Source organism: Heterodontus francisci, chromosome 23, assembly GCF_036365525.1.
Source record: "Heterodontus francisci isolate sHetFra1 chromosome 23, sHetFra1.hap1, whole genome shotgun sequence".
NCBI lineage: Eukaryota > Metazoa > Chordata > Chondrichthyes > Heterodontiformes > Heterodontidae > Heterodontus > Heterodontus francisci.
In genome coordinates, this window is record NC_090393.1 from 19,626,806 (window position 1) to 19,643,870 (window position 17,065).

The window sequence follows — 17,065 nt, forward strand, 5'->3', positions numbered from 1 at the left end:
CAAGACTACACCTTCTTCTGGCAGGGCAGGGATCCTGAAGAACCAAGACAGCATGGAGTGGGCTTCGCCATCAGAAACTCCTTGCTCAGCATGATAGAGCCTCCCTCAAATGGCTCGGAACGCATACTGTCCATCCGACTGCTCACCACCTCTGGTCCAGTACACCTACTCAGCATCTATGCTCCAACACTCTGCTCCGCACCTGAAGCTAAAGACCAGTTCTATGAACAACTCCATAACATCATTAGCAGCATCCCCAACACCGAACACCTATTCCTGCTGGGGGACTTTAATGCCAGGGTTGGGGCCGACCATGACTCATGGCCCTCCTGCCTTGGGCGCTATGGCATTGGAAGGATGAATGAGAACGGGCAGAGACTGCTTGAGTTGTGTACCTATCATAACCTCTGCATCACCAACTCGTTCTTTCACACTAAACCCTGTCACCAGGTTTCATGGAGGCACCCAAGATCACGGCGTTGGCACCAGCTAGACCTCATTGTCACAAGGCGAGCCGCCTTAAACAGTGTTCAAATCACACGCAGCTTCCACAGTGCGGACTGCGACACCGACCACTCCCTGGTGTGCAGCAAGGTTAGACTCAGACCAAAGAAGTTGCATCATTCCAAGCAGAAGGGCCACCCGCGCATCAACACGAGCAGAATTTCTCACCCACAGCTGTTACAAAAATTTCTAAATTCACTTGTAACAGCCCTTCAAAACACTCCCACAGGGGATGCTGAGACCAAGTGGGCCCACATCAGAGACGCCATCTATGAGTCAGCTTTGACCACCTACGGCAAAAGTGCGAAGAGAAATGCAGACTGGTTTCAATCTCATAATGAAGAGCTGGAACCTGTCATAGCCGCTAAGCGCATTGCACTTTTGAACTACAAGAAAGCCCCCAGCGATTTAACATCCGCAGCACTTAAAGCAGCCAGAAGTACTGCACAAAGAACAGCTAGGCGTTGCGCAAACGACTACTGGCAACACCTATGCAGTCATATTCAGCTGGCCTCAGACACCGGAAACATCAGAGGAATGTATGATGGCATGAAGAGAGCTCTTGGGCCAACCATCAAGAAGATCACCCCCCTCAAATCTAAATCGGGGGACATAATCACTGACCAACGCAAACAGATGGACCGCTGGGTTGAGCACTACCTAGAACTGTACTCCAGGGAGAATGCTGTCACTGAGACTGCCCTCAATGCAGCCCAGCCTCTACCAGTCATGGATGAGCTGGACATACAGCCAACCAAATCGGAACTCAGTGATGCCATTGATTCCCTAGCCAGCGGAAAAGCCCCTGGGAAGGACAGCATTACCCCTGAAATAATCAAGAGTGCCAAGCCTGCTATACTCTCAGCACTACATGAACTGCTATGCCTGTGCTGGGACGAGGGAGCAGTACCCCAGGACATGCGCGATGCCAACATCATCACCCTCTATAAAAACAAAGGTGACCGCGGTGACTGCAACAACTACCGTGGAATCTCCCTCCTCAGCATAGTGGGGAAAGTCTTTGCTCGAGTCGCTCTGAACAGGCTCCAGAAGCTGGCCGAGCGCGTCTACCCTGAGGCACAGTGTGGCTTTCGTGCAGAGAGATCGACTATTGACATGCTGTTCTCCCTTCGTCAGATACAGGAGAAATGCCGTGAACAACAGATGCCCCTCTACATTGCTTTCACTGATCTCACCAAAGCCTTTGACCTCGTCAGCAGACGTGGTCTCTTCAGACTACTAGAAAAGATCGGATGTCCACCAAAGCTACTAAGTATCATCACCTCATTCCATGACAATATGAAAGGCACAATTCAACATGGTGGCTCCTCATCAGAGCCCTTTCCTATCCTGAGTGGTGTGAAACAGGGCTGTGTTCTCGCACCCACACTTTTTGGGATTTTCTTCTCCCTGCTGCTTTCACATGCGTTCAAATCCTCTGAAGAAGGAATTTTCCTCCACACAAGATCAGGGGGCAGGTTGTTCAACCTTGCCCGTCTAAGAGCGAAGTCCAAAGTACGGAAAGTCCTCATCAGAGAACTCCTCTTTGCTGACGATGCTGCTTTAACATCTCACACTGAAGAATGCCTGCAGAGTCTCATCGACAGGTTTGCGTCTGCCTGCAATGAATTTGGCCTAACCATCAGCCTCAAGAAAACGAACATCATGGGGCAGGATGTCAGAAATGCTCCATCCATCAATATTGGCGACCACGCTCTGGAAGTGGTTCAAGAGTTCACCTACCTAGGCTCAACTATCACCAGTAACCTGTCTCTAGATGCAGAAATCAACAAGCGCATGGGTAAGGCTTCCACTGCTATGTCCAGACTGGCCAAGAGAGTGTGGGAAAATGGCGCACTGACACGGAACACAAAAGTCCGAGTGTATCAGGCCTGTGTCCTCAGTACCTTGCTCTACGGCAGCGAGGCCTGGACAACGTATGCCAGCCAAGAGCGACGTCTCAATTCATTCCATCTTCGCTGCCTTCGGAGAATACTTGGCATCAGGTGGCAGGACTATATCTCCAACACAGAAGTCCTTGAAGCGGCCAACACCCCCAGCTTATACACACTACTGAGTCAGCGGCGCTTGAGATGGCTTGGCCATGTGAGCCGCATGGAAGATGGCAGGATCCCCAAAGACACATTGTACAGCGAGCTCGCCACTGGTATCAGACCCACCGGCCGTCCATGTCTCCGTTATAAAGACGTCTGCAAACGTGACATGAAATCCTGTGACATTGATCACAAGTCGTGGGAGTCAGTTGCCAGCATTCGCCAGAGCTGGCGGGCAGCCATAAAGACAGGGCTAAATTGTGGCGAGTCGAAGAGACTTAGTAGTTGGCAGGAAAAAAGACAGAGGCGCAAGGGGAGAGCCAACTGTGCAACAGCCCCAACAAACAAATTTCTCTGCAGCACCTGTGGAAGAGCCTGTCACTCCAGAATTGGCCTTTATAGCCACTCCAGGCGCTGCTTCACAAACCACTGACCACCTCCAGGCGCGTATCCATTGTCTCTCGAGATAAGGAGGCCCAAAAGAAAAAAGAAGTGAGGAAGGATATTAGCTCAGAGAATCCTGATGTGGAATCTGTGGGTGGAGCTAAGAAACACCAAGGGGCAGAAAACATTGGTGGAGGTTGTATAAAGACCCCCAAACAGCAGTGGTGATGTAGAGGGTGGCATTAAACAGGAAATTAGAGATGCAAGCAATAAGGGTACAACTATAATAATGGTGTATTTAATCTACATATAGATTGGACAAATCAAATTAGCAATAATACTGTAGAGGAGGAATTCCTGGAGTGCGGTACTTGATGGTTTTTTGGACCAATACGTTGAGGAACTAACTAGAGAACAGGCCATCCTTGACTGGGTATTGTGTAATGAGAAAGGATGAGTTAACAATCTTGTCGTGCGGGGTCCCTTGAGGACGATCGACCACATCATGATAGAATTCTTCATTAAAATGGAGAGTGAGTGTGTTGATTCCGACACTAGGGTCCTGAATCTAAATAAAGGAAACTATGAAGGTATGTGGCGCGAGTTGGCTATGATAAGACTGGGGAATGTTACTTAAAGAGTTGGCAGTGGATAGTATTAGATCCAAGGAGGAGAAATACAAAATGGCCAGAACAAGCAGCAAATTTGAGGATTGGGAACAGTTCAGAATTCAGCAAAGGAAGACAAAGGGATTGATTACAAAGGGGAAAATAGAGTATGAGTGTAAGCTTGCAGAGAACATAAAAATTGACTAAAAGCATCTATAGATATGTGAAGAGAAAAAGATCAGTGAAGACAAATGTGGGTCCCTTACAGTCAGAAGCAAGGGGAATTTATAATGGGGAACAAAGAAATGGCTGACCAATTAAATATATACTTTGGTTCTGTCTTCACAAAGCTGGACACAAATTCCTCCCAGAAATGTTGGGGAACATGGGGTCTAGTGAGAAGGAGGAACTATATGAAATCAGTATGAGCAGGGAAATGGTGTTAGGGAAATTGACAGGATTGAAGGCTGATAAATCCCCAGGGCCTGATAATCTACATCACAGAGTACTTAAGGAAGTGGCCCGAGAAATAGTAGATGTATTGGTCATTTTTCAAAATTCTATAGACTCTGGAACAGTTCCAACATAATGGGAGGGTAGCTAATGTAACCCCACTATTTAAAAAAAGGAGGTAGAGAGAAAACAGGGAATTATAGACCGGTTAGCCTGACATCAGTCGTGGGGAAAATGTTAGAGTCCATTATAAAAGATGCAATAGCAGAGCACTTGGAAAACAGCATCAGGATTGGATAAAGTCAAAATGGATTTATGAAAGGGAAATCATGCTTGATAAATCTACTGGAATTTTTTGAGAATGTAACTAGTAGAATAGATAAGGAAGAACCAGTGGATGTGGTGCATTTGGACTTTCAGAAGGCTTTCGATAAGGTCCCACATAAGAGATTAGCGTGCAAAATTAAAGCACATGGGATTGGGGGTAAGGTACTGACATGGATAGAGAACTGGCTGGCAGACAGGAAACAAACAGTAGGAATGAACAGGTCTTTTTCCGAGAGCCAGGCAGTGACTAGTGGGGTACTGCAGGGATCAGTGCTAGGACTCCAGCTATTCACAATATATATGAATGATATAGATGAGGGAATTAAATGTAATATATCCAAGTTTGCAGACAACACAAAGCTGGGTGGGAGTGTGAGCTGTGAGGAGGATGCGGAGAAGCTTCAGCGTGATTTGGACAGGTTGAGTGAGTGGGCAAATACATGGCAGATGCAGTATAATGTGGATAAATGAGAGGTTATCCACTTTGGTAGCAAAAACAGAAAGGCAGGTTATTATCTGAACGGCGATAGATTGAGAAAGGGGAAGTGCAACGACACCTGGGTGTCCTTGTGCATCAGTCGCTGAAAGTAAGCATGCAGGTGCAGCAGACAGTTAAGGCAGCAAATGGTATGTTGGCCTTCAAAGCAAGAGGATTTGAGTGCAGGAGCAGGGATGTCTTGCTGCAATTATACAAGGCTTGGTGAGACCACATCTGGAGTATTGTGCGTAGTTTTGGTCTCCTTATCTGTGGAAGGATGTTCTTGCTATAGAGGGGGTGCAGCGAACGTTGACCAGACTGATTCATGGGATGGCAGGACTGACGTATGGAGAGTAATTGGGTCGATTAGGCTTGTATTCGCTCGAGTTTAGATGAGCGCGGATCTCATAGAACCTACAAAATTCTAACAGGACTGGACAGACTAGATGCAGGAAGGATGTTCCCGACGGTGGGAGAGTCCAGGACCAGGGGTCACAGTTTAAGGATAAGGGATAAGCCATTTAGGACTGAGCTGAGGAGAGATTTCTTCACCCAGAGAGTGGTGAACCTGTGGAACTCTCCACCACAGGAAGCAGTTGAGGCCAAATCATTAACTATATTCACGAAAAAGAGCTAGATATAGTTCTTAGGGCTAAAGGGATCAAGGGATACAGGGAGAAAGCAGGAACAGTTTGGATGATCAGCCATGATCGTATTGAATGGCAGAGTAGACTCGAAGGGCCAAATGGCCTACTCCTGCTCCTATTTTTTTTCTATGTTTCTAGGATGACAAGTACAGGAAGGTCAGAGTAGAAGTGAGACGGAGAACTAAAATGGCAAGCAACATCTCTAACATTTTCCAGCTGTGATGCAAGATCATGGACTTAAAATGTTAACTTTCTTGTTCTCTCCACAGATGTTGCCTGATATGGAGTATTTCAAGCATTTTCTGTTTTTAATAACAGTTTGATAGCTGCCCAACGGTTATTCAGTTAGCTGATATGGAATGTATTAAAGCAGTTAAAGTCCTCTGCACCTCACTAAAAGTGCTGCAACTATCATTAGATTGGAGTACAATGGTGGGTGCATGAAATTTGCTGTCTCAAGCCAGATGCATCTGGAGGGACAATTGTACATTCTGCCCGTCTAAACTTTGGCTGCATCACAAGAGGACTTTCAGCCAAATAATGCTAGGCAGAAGCACTAATAGTTAGTTACAGTCTGTGAATGGTTGTGGTGATGGTGGCAGGAATTTTAAGTGTCACACAAGAAACATATTGATGCAACACTGAAGTATACTGGTGTTAACAGTCTTAGAAAGTATTGGTACCAGGCAATACTGCATCACATACTTTAAACAGCTAGCAAGGTGAGACAGTGTCTTCAGCACCCACATTCTAAAGTAAACAGGTATTTTTAAATCACATTTGACTTACCTTTTAAAGAGGACAATCCACTTGTGCCACCAAACAAGGAGCGTGTTGCAGAGCTCCCAGATCCTCCTGGAGGTGCACTAAGCATAACCAGGTACGTCCCACATGTGTACATAGGAGTCTTCCTTAAGGTTTTCAAGGGTAACCCACAGCTTGTATTTGCTGCTAAATGTTGGGTAATGGGGGTGGAAAAAAAATGACATTTTGCTCACATTCAATGCCTTTCTCTGCAGAGGTACAGAAAGCTGACTAACACTCAGTTAATTCAGTTTCCCTAAAAGCTAGTTGGTTAACATTGTTAGATAAACAAATGATGACTTTCAGCTGAAAGTCAAGGCTAAAATAATCAGATTAAAACAAATGTGCACTAAATGTTTAAACAAATCCAGGCAACATTAAAATTAAAAATCACAAGGCCTCTATATCTAATACCTAATATTTTTCACAGAAGTCACCCATTTACAGTTTATACAGGGTCCAAGTTAGGATGCAAACAAAGCCCAGTTGCCTAGCAAATCTGTTCACTAAGATCAGTAGTCTACATGAAATACAAGCTAATAAATGTCAAAATACAGGAATTTTTTGCCACAAAATTCTGTAGAATGCTATCTATATGAACGAACCTTACCCTGATGAGGAGGACAGTGACTTAATGCAGAGGAATTTAGGTGACCAAGTGGCAGCTAACCATGATAATTGATAAATGTCACAACATTCACCTTTTTAGCCACCTGAAATGCCTTGAAAGAATTAACCTTACATTCAAAACATCCTAAAATATATCCTCAGGATTCCAGCCAACTCAGCAGTTGTGGTACAGGTATACAACTTCCAAACAAGATCACTGCACTACCGCCTTTGAAGATTTCCTTTCAAGTAAAGGCCTTTGATAACAAGAATAATCCTTCATGGCAGAGAAATTCAATATATATTACAGTACTGCACTCACATGAATCAACTCCCCACATCATCCCTCTTTAGATACCTAGAGAGAAACTAGGACATTCCTAAATGCAAAGGTTTAGAGACTACTCCAACTGCCTCATTCTACCCCGCCATGGCAACTGTCTGCCTATGCCATCCCCCTCTTTTACATTCCTTGGGTGTCAGATCTTTCATGGCATCAGACCTGCCGATTAGTCAGCTCCTTGCCCCTTCTGTGTTTAATTATTAGGCAAACACAACCAGCTTCTCAAGCTATGAACATGCAAAAGATTGACAACTTCATCAACCATCTAGAGATCACACAATATCCTTGCAGTGATGATCCTGATATCATACAGGTTTCACTTATAAGGCTAATTCATATCTAAACACAATAAGCTCTGATGAGGATAAAGCCATGAAAACAATCCTCCTGGCATATACAAATAGAAATTACCAAAAACTGATGGTACACTGAGGTCTTGTATTTAGTTCCAGTTCCACTATTTGCCAGTAGATTCTTGGAAGCAAGCAGCGCTCAAGGTGTAATGCTGGTAAATTTTGTTGCTGATTATGCAGTACAAAAACAGAGACTTTAATTAGCATAATTATACCAAGGAACTGAAGGTAGGCAAGTCAACCTGAAATATAAGAAAGACTGTTGACTAGAGTCTTTCATAGGTCCACTATCCTCAATTCTACTGTAGGCACAGGCAGAATCAATTCTATTATTGCCTGCTTGAGCTATCACTTGGTTTATCTTTTCCTTTACAGCTTCAAACTTCAGTGCCTGGGTTCAGTGGTAGGAATCCCTCAACTAATGCTGATATTCAGAAAAGGGAGGAGAACAAATTGATAGCTTGTTACAGAAACTACGTAAGTATTCAGCAACTTAGAATACTGCAGTTCTGGTTATTGTGATCCACATTCACACAATCATGCCCTGAAGCTCCACAGGGTTGGCCCTCTCCTTTTCTTAATCGACATGCTGACCCTTGGTGACATAATTTGTAAATGAGGCTAATTCCATTTGCATCAAATGCCAACTTCTCTGTTTACCATCTTCATTTCTAAAAGAAACTACTGCCTGTTGGACAGTAAGTACTCAGTGATCTGGAACTCACTGGCAAGACAGCAGCCATTCTGTCCAGTTCCACCATACATCCACACTGAAGCACCAATTCTGTTTTACCAATGCTCTCCTCCCCAGATGCCTAAGCTATACCATACATAAACTCCAACTCATGCAAAACTCTTGCACTTGTATTCTATTCCACATCAGGTCCAGCACACTGATCTCCATTGGTTTTCTTAATGTATCGGCTTAAAATCCTCATTTTCAAATCCCTCCATTGCCTTGCTCCATCCTACCTCTGCAAGCTTCCCACCACCGCTTCCCAGCATGCACCCTCTAATCATTTGGCTCTAATTTTGCTCCCATTGCGGGAAATGTGAGATTCTGACAGATTGGGATGGGTGGAGAATACAGACATCATCCAATTTAGTTCATTCTGATTACACATGACTAGATTGCTCTACAGAGACAAAGCATGGACTCAATGGGGCAAATGGACTCCTTCTGTGCCATTATGACTATGACATCTTCTTGGTTAGAGCAGAAATCATGACAGGAATGTAAAACTCCACATGCTCATCTTTTCAGCTAAAGGAAGGGGCATGCTGCTGAAGCTCAAGTACAAAATAACAAGCAGCATTCTTAGCCAATCCCTCCTCCATCACCACTACTACCTCCTCAAAAAATGAGAAAAGGTTGTTTACTGTAATCCCGAAGTTGCTACTAATCCTCAACGATTTTTTGCAGAGTGCACGTGGCATATTTAATCCGCTTATATCCATCAGAAACTCTCTTCCACTTATTAGCAAGCTCAAAATCTTCAGTTTCAATAACGTGAATTCCTTAGTGAATGTCAGGCCTCATACTAGCAGAAAAACAGTAACTAATTAGAGTCATAGAGTTATACAGCACAGAAACAGGCCCTTCAGCCCATCGTGTCTATGCTGGCCATCAAGCACCTATCTATTCTAATCCCATTTTCCAGCACTTGGCCCCTAGCCTAGTATGTTATGGCATTTCAAGTGCTCATCTAAATACTTCTTAATTGTTGTGAGGGTACCTGCCTCTATCACCCCTTCAGGCAGTGTGTTCCAGATTCCAACCACCCACCCTCTGGGTGAAAACATTTTTCCTCAAATCCCCTCTAAACTTCCTGCCCCTTACCTTAAATCTATGCCCCCAGTTATTGACACCTCCGCTAAGAGAAAAAGTTTCTTCCCATCTACCCTATCTATGCCCCTCATAATTTTGCATACCTCAATCAGGTCCCCCCTCAGCCTTCTCCGTTCTAAGGAAAACAACCCTAGCCTACCCAGTCTCTCTTTATAGCTGAAATGCTCCAGCCCAGGCAACATCTTGGTGAATCTCCTCTGCACCCTCTCCAGTGCAATCACATCCTTCCTATAGTGTGGCGACCAGAACTGTACACAGTAGCTGTTGCTGAACTTTGAGTGATGACATGATGATTCATTGTATTTTTAAACCCAAGATTCTCTTTCTCTTCCCTATATATCTCCCCCCACCCTGAGTTAGATTAGACTAGATTAGAGATACAGCACTGAAACAGGCCCTTCGGCCCACCGAGTCTGTGCCGAACATCAACCACCCATTTATACTAATCCTACACTAAACATCCCCACCTGTCCCTATATTTCCCTACCACCTACCTATACTAGTGACAATTTATAATGGCCAATTTACCTATCAACCTGCAAGTCTTTTGGCTTGTGGGAGGAAACCGGAGCACCCGGAGAAAACCCACGCAGACACAGGGAGAACTTGCAAACTCCACACAGGCAGTACCCGGAATTGAACCCGGGTCCCTGGAGCTGTGAGGCGTCCCCTTCCAAAAAGAATCAGGTTTAAAATCTGCAACAAAAAAAATGTATGACCTTGAATATTTATTTTCACATGTTGAATGCAATTTATAGGCCGTTAAAATTTTGAATGGAGATGTCAAAATCATTCTTTGGAAAGGATGCCACAATAAAACTATGGCTATATTTTTCAATCTGATGAAGGTTGTATTGGATTCCTTCTTCGCTCATGAAAATATTTCACCAGCATTTTTAGGTACTCCAGGCATAATACTCAAAACATTTTCTCACAAATATTAGCTTTTGGATTCTGGAACATCTCAAGATAGGTCTATTTTCATTTTAAAAGACAATCCTAAATGCAAGTTGAAAGAATTATTGGAATCCCCGATAAAAGGAATCAAATATTTTGTTAGTTTGCAATAAACATTTTAACTGCAGTAATAAAATTCTCATGACTTGCAACATGCTGTACAAAACCCAATGAATCAGAATTGAGATTAGAAAAGGTCTGCATTTTTTTAGGCGCACTTAAATGCCCTAATTCTGCCCAGTACCAAAGCAGAACATCACAACTGCCTGTGCCTTACAAGTTTGAAAACAGAAAAAATATACACAGAGCTAAGAGCTTGGTCCACATTGCTCAGGTATCGCTGTGCTTTTGAGAGTATGCAGGGGGTGGTGCATCAGAAAATCACCAAATAGAAGGAAACAAGTTCAACCCCTCCACTGGACTACATTCCTGATGACAGCTAAGGGAGGCGTGAGACAGATTTGAAAAAACAATCCAATCAAGGAGCTGCATCGTGCTACTGATGGTCAACCGAGCGTTGTTTTGATCTAGAAGACTACTCAACCTTCGTACTTGGTCATTTGGGGTGCACTATCCAGTTTAGAACTAGGAAGGGGAGAAATCCAAGGGTGGTTTAAAACATTTTTTGGAAGGATAAAGTACTTCACTTGCAACAATTTAAAAATAAATTGTTTTAATCTAAGAGCTAGGTAACTTTCTGCCATAAATGTTCTTCAAGTTTATTTTAGAACTCTGCCATTCACCCCACTACCATCTCAGTCTCTTTTCAGACATAAAAATTCACACTATATCAATGTGTAAATGAGATTTTTCTTAAAATGAGGCTCTGCAAAAGCCAAACTAAGGTCACAGGATTTTGGTTATAGTATTCATTCTTACCAGAATGGTCTTCCTTCAATGTGTTGGTAATTGTGGAGCCAGTAAGAGCAGCCAATGTAGCTGAAGGGGAGCCACGATATCGGGAAAGTCGACTCAGCAGCATCTCATTTATACTTTTTGCAGACTCCCCCTCTTTTCTTGTTAAGATGGTTCGTTCCTGGAGAGGGCATGCAGAGCAGCTGTCGTTGTGCACCTACAACAGAAACTCAAAAAGTGTCATGACTGTAAGGACATTTAACATACTGAACAAACTCCATTAAAGCACTAATCACTATATAATTCTGTACTGGCATGCTACAAAGTAGTTCAATCTGGCATCCATCACTTGCCAACAACTGCAACTGGCATCCTACATAGCCAAACAACAGACATCAATAAATACATCTCCATTTTGAAAGCATAATCTTCTGCAAAGTAATCCCTTTCAATGGACTAGTCCAGGAGAGGCAGCACACTGGTGCAACAGCAGTCTGCCAGAGTAGAAGGGTAAGTGCTCTCTATGTAAGTTTCTGATTTTGCCCGGTCTGCCAGTTTGAGAGACAGTAAGAGGTGGAAAGCTGAATTTCTATGCTTTGGCATCTCTGGAAAGCTGGATTAAGAGCATTTGAGAGGGGGTGGGTGGACAGTCTCATTAGACATTATTATTTTATTTGGGCCTAAACATGCCCCATTCCTCACATATGATCTTGTGCTGTTTCAGCAGCTAATATACAGACAGGGGTGCTCTGTTGCTGGGATGACATCTGTCTTATCCTCAGTCTTTTACAAGATATTTCTCAGCTCTAGGTGGAATTTTTTGGTTTAATACACAAGTCAACCTGCAATTTGATACTTAATCAACCTAAATTTGAGGTCAGGACTCTACTAACATAGAAAAATAGCAGGAGCAGGCCATTCGGCCCTTCAAGCCTACTCCGCCATTCAATATGATCATGGCTGATCATCCAAACTCAGTACCCTGTTCCCGCTTTCTCCCCGCATCCCTTGATCCCTTTAGCCCGAAGAACTATATCTAACTTTTTCTTGAATATACTAAATGGTTTGGCCTGAACTGCTTTCTGCGATTGAGAATTCCACAGGTTCACCATTCTCTGGGTGAAGAAATCTCTCATCTCAGTCCTAAATGGCATACGCCTTATCCTTAAACTGTGACCCCTGGTCCTGGAATCTCCTGCCATCTGGAACATCCTTCCTGCATCTAGTCTGTCCAGTCCTGTTAGAATTTTGTAGGTTTCTATGAGATCTGCTCTCATTCTTCTAAACTCTAGGAGAATACAAGCCTAATCGACCCAATCTCTCTTCATACGTCAGTCCTGCCATACCAGTAATCAGTCTGGTGAATCTTCGCTGCATTCCCTCCACAGCAAGAACATCCTTCCACAAATAAGGAGACCAAAACTGCACACAATATTCCAGGTGTGGCCTCACCAAAGCCTTGTATAATTGCAGCAAGACATCCCTGTACCTGTACTCGAATCCTCTCACTATGAAGGCCAAAATACCACTTGCCTTCTTAACTGCCTGCTGCACCTGCATGCTTACTTTCAGCGACTGGTGCACAAGGACACCCAGGTCTCATTGCCAATCTATCGCCGTTCAGATAATAACCTGCCTTTCTGTTTTTGCCACCAAAGTGGATAACCTCACATTTATCCACATTATACTGCATCTGCCATGTATTTGCCCACTCATTCAACCTGTCCAAATCACACTGGAGCTTCTCCGCATCCTCCTCACAGCTCACACTCCCACCCAGCTTTGTGTTGTCTGCAAACTTGGATATACTACATTTAATTCCCTCATCTATATCATTCATATATATTGTGAATAGCTGGGGTCCTAGCACTGATCCCTGCAGTACCCCACTAGTCACTGCCTGCCACTCGGAAAAAGACCTGTTCATTCCTACTGTTTGTTTCCTGTCTGCCAACCAGTTCTCATCCATGTCAGTACCTTACCCCCAATCCCATGTGCTTTAATTTTGCACGCTAATCTTTTATGTGGGACCTTATCAAAAGCCTTCTGAAAGACGTGGGGATGAGCCATATAGGAAACCCCAGGAGGGGAGGAGGGGCTGCCACTAGCACACCTGTCTGTAGCCCTTCCTGTGAAGTACAGCTATCTCCCTCTTTCCACTTGCAGGACAAGAGGGCCACAAGAACACAAGAATTAGGAGCAGAAGACGATGACCATATGGCCCTTCGAGCCTGCTCTGCCATTCAATACGATCATGGCTGATCCTGGGCTTCAATTCCACTTTCCTGCCCACTCCCCATATCCCTTGATTTCCTGCCAAACCAAAAATCTATCTATCCCAACCTTAAATGTATTCAACGATGGAGCATCCACAACCTTCTGAGGTAGAGAATTCCAAAGATTCACAACCCTTTGAGTGTAGCAATTTCTCCTCATCTCAGTCCTGAATGATCGGCCCCTTATCCTGAGACTGTGTCCCCGTGTTTTAGATTCCCCGACCAGTGGGAAAATGACTCAATTTTAATTGATATGGAATAGGGTTAATATTTAGATGTCACTATTACCATGCAGTTACACTGTTTCTCTTTGTCCTCCAATCTTTTCCCCTCAGTTTCTGAAGGTGTTAATTACTTGATGTTAAACTTGCAATTACACTTGCTCTCAAATACATCATGTGAAATTTTTGACATGAAGTGACAGCAGGTTACTCAATGACAAGGGACATAATAGCCCAAGTTTGATCCTGTCCTCACCTGATATCCGTATATGTGTTATGTGCAGTAGAAATCACTGGACAACAATCAGCAGCAACAACCTCATTTCTTCCTCCCCAATGCAGAAGCACTAAAATCAATTACAGCCCCTCTATTAATACTCTTAATTCCAGATCAGGGATCAAACTTATTCCTGGGACTTTGGGACCAGTACAAACCTGATGGGCTGTACCTCAATAGGGTCAGGACCAATATCTTGGCAGTAAGGCTGGCTAGTGCTGTTGGGGGAGTTCAAACTAGCTTGGCAGGTGGATGGGAACCTGTGTGTTGATTCAGAAGGAACAGAAGCAAAGCAGGAAATAGAAATCAGAAAATTAGCAAGTACAAAAGGTGGAGGAAACAAAGGCTAAAATATAGACAAAAGGAGTTGTTCAGTGATTAGTGGTACATACCTCAGGAGTCTAGTGAATATGCTTTATTTCGTTAAAGGCACTATATAAATATAAGTTGTTGAATAAGACAGATGAACTAAGGGCACAGATCGACACTTGGAAGTATGATTTCATAACTATTACAGAAATATGGCTTGAAAAAAAAAAAGGACAGGAATGGCAGCTCGACACTCCTTAGTGTTGTACACGTTACAGGGTTTTCATGTGGGATGGATAGAGGGATCAATATATGGATTAAAGAAGCAATCACAGTCATGAAGAGGGATGATATCCTAGAAGGAGCATCAAATGAGGCCATATGGGTTGAACTGAAGAACAAAAAAGGGATGATCACACCTGTGTACTATAGACTGCCAAACAGTCAGTGGGAGATACAAGAGAAAATATGTAGGCAAATCTCAAAAGTGTTAAAACAATTGGGCAGTAATAGTAGCGATTTCAACTACCCTAATATTAAATGGGATAGAATCAGTAAAGGGTATAGAGGGCATAGAATTCTTAAAATGCATTCAGGAGAGCCTTTTTTTTAAGCCTGTACACAGGAACAATTCTCAACTTAGTTTTAGGGAATGAATCTGGGCTGGTGGAAGGGGCATCAGTGGGAGAGCATTTTATTGGCAACGATCATAATTCAGTTAGATTTAGAGTAGCTATGGAAAAGGATAAAGATAGAACAAGAGCAAAAGTTTTAAATTGGGAAAAGGCCAATTTTACTAAGTGGAGATGTGATTTGGCAAAAGTGATCTGGAAACAGCTACTTGAAAGTAAATCAATGTCAGGGCAGTGGGAGACATTCAAGGCAGAGATGAAGAGGGTTCAGAACAAATATATTCCCAAAAAGAAAAAGGGTGGGACTCCAAAATCTAGACCCCGCTCCAACCCAGATGTCAAAGAGCATAGAGAGTAGGATATGGTTTTAAAAAAAACTTAGGTCAGATACCTGAAGCTCAATGCTGCAGAATGCAGAGTATCGAAAGTGCAGGGATGAAATTAAAAAGGAAATTAGGAAAGCAAAGAGAGGACGTGCAAAAATATTGGAAGCAAAAATCAATGAAAACCCAAAGATGTTTTATAAAAACAAAGAGCAAGAGGGCAATGAAGGAAAGAGTAGGACCAATTCAATACCAAAGGGTAACTTGTCATGGAGTCAGAGTTTTACAGCACAGAAACAGACCCTTCGGCTCAATGCACCTGCGCCAACCATCAAGAACCTGTCCTAACTAATCCCATTTCCCCGCACTTGGCCCGTAGCCTTGTATGTTATGGTGTTTCAAGTGTTCATCTAAATACTTCTTGAATATCATGAGTGTTCCTGCATCTACCACCTCTTCAGGGAGTGTGTTTTAGATTCCAACCACCCTCTGGCTGAAAAAATTTCTCCTCAACACCCCTCTAAACCTCCTGCCCCTTACCTTAAATCTATGCCCCCTAGTTATTGACCTCTCCACTAAGGGAAAAAGTTTCTTCCCATCTATCCTATCAATGCCCCTCATAATTTTGTATACCTCAATCAGGTCCCCCCTCAGCCTTCTCTGCTCCAAGGAAAACAACCCCAGCCTATCCAGTCTGTTTTCATAACTGAAATGCTCCAGACCAGGCAACATCCTGGTGAATCTCCTCTGCACCCTCTCCAGTGCGATCACATCCTTCCTACAGTGTGACGACCAGAACTGTAGACAGTACTCCACCTGTGGCCTAACCAGCGTTTTATACAGCTCCATCATAATCTCCTTGCTCCTATATTCTATGCCTTGGCTAATAAAGGCAAGTATCCCGTATTCCTTCCTAACCACCTTAACTACCAGTGCTGCTGCCTTCAGTGATCTATGGACAAACACCCCAAGGTCCCTATCATCCATTGTATATTCCATTGCCTTGTTAGACCTCCCAAAGTGCATCACCTCACACTTCTCAGGATTAAACTCTATGTGCCACTGCTCTATCGTCCTGAGGCTAAGGCTTTCCTCCTCACTAATTTTGACACCACCAATTTTCGTGTCGCCTGCGAACTTGCTGATCATACCTCCTATATTCACGTCAAAATCATTAATGTACACTACAAACAATAAGAGTCCCAGCACCGATCCCTGCGGTACACCACTGGTCACAGGCCTCTGTTCACAAAAACAACCCTCTACCATCACCCTCTGCCTCCTTTCACTGAGCCAATTTTGAATCCAATTTGCCAAATTACCCTGAATCCCATGGGCTTTTACTTTCTTAACCAATCTCCCATGCGGGACCTTATCAAAAGCCTTACTGAAGTCCATGTAGACTACATCAACTGCTTTATCCTCATCTACACATCTAGTTACCGCCTCAAAAAACTCAATCAAATTTGTTAGATACGATCTCCCCGACAAAGCCATGCTGACTATCCCTGATTAATCCCTGCCTCTCCAAGTGGAGATTAATCCTGTTCCTCAGAATTTTTTCCAATAATTTCCCTACCACTGATGTTAGACTCACTGTCCTGTAATTACCTGGTTTATCCCTGCTACCCTTCTTGAATAATGGTACCACATTCGCTGTCCTCCAATACTCTGGTACCTCTCCTATGGCTGGAGAGGATCTGAAAATTTGTGTCAGAGCCCCTGCTATCTCCTCCCTTGCCTCATATAGCAGCCTGGGATACATCTCATCTGGGCCTGGGGATTTATCCACCTTTAAGCCC

General features: G+C 43.6%; 1 protein-coding gene across 1 annotated transcript in view; it reads right to left on the minus strand.

The window, feature by feature from the left end:
- Positions 1-17,065, minus strand: part of LOC137382906 (probable E3 ubiquitin-protein ligase HECTD4) — a 361,123-nt gene that overhangs the window by 198,793 nt on the left and 145,265 nt on the right. Inside the window, exons 8-9 of the mRNA XM_068055483.1 lie at positions 11,250-11,442; positions 6,245-6,403 (exon numbers count right to left, since the gene is read on the minus strand). Coding sequence (XP_067911584.1) covers positions 6,245-6,403; positions 11,250-11,442 — 352 coding nt within the window. The remainder of the gene's footprint in view (positions 1-6,244; positions 6,404-11,249; positions 11,443-17,065) is intronic.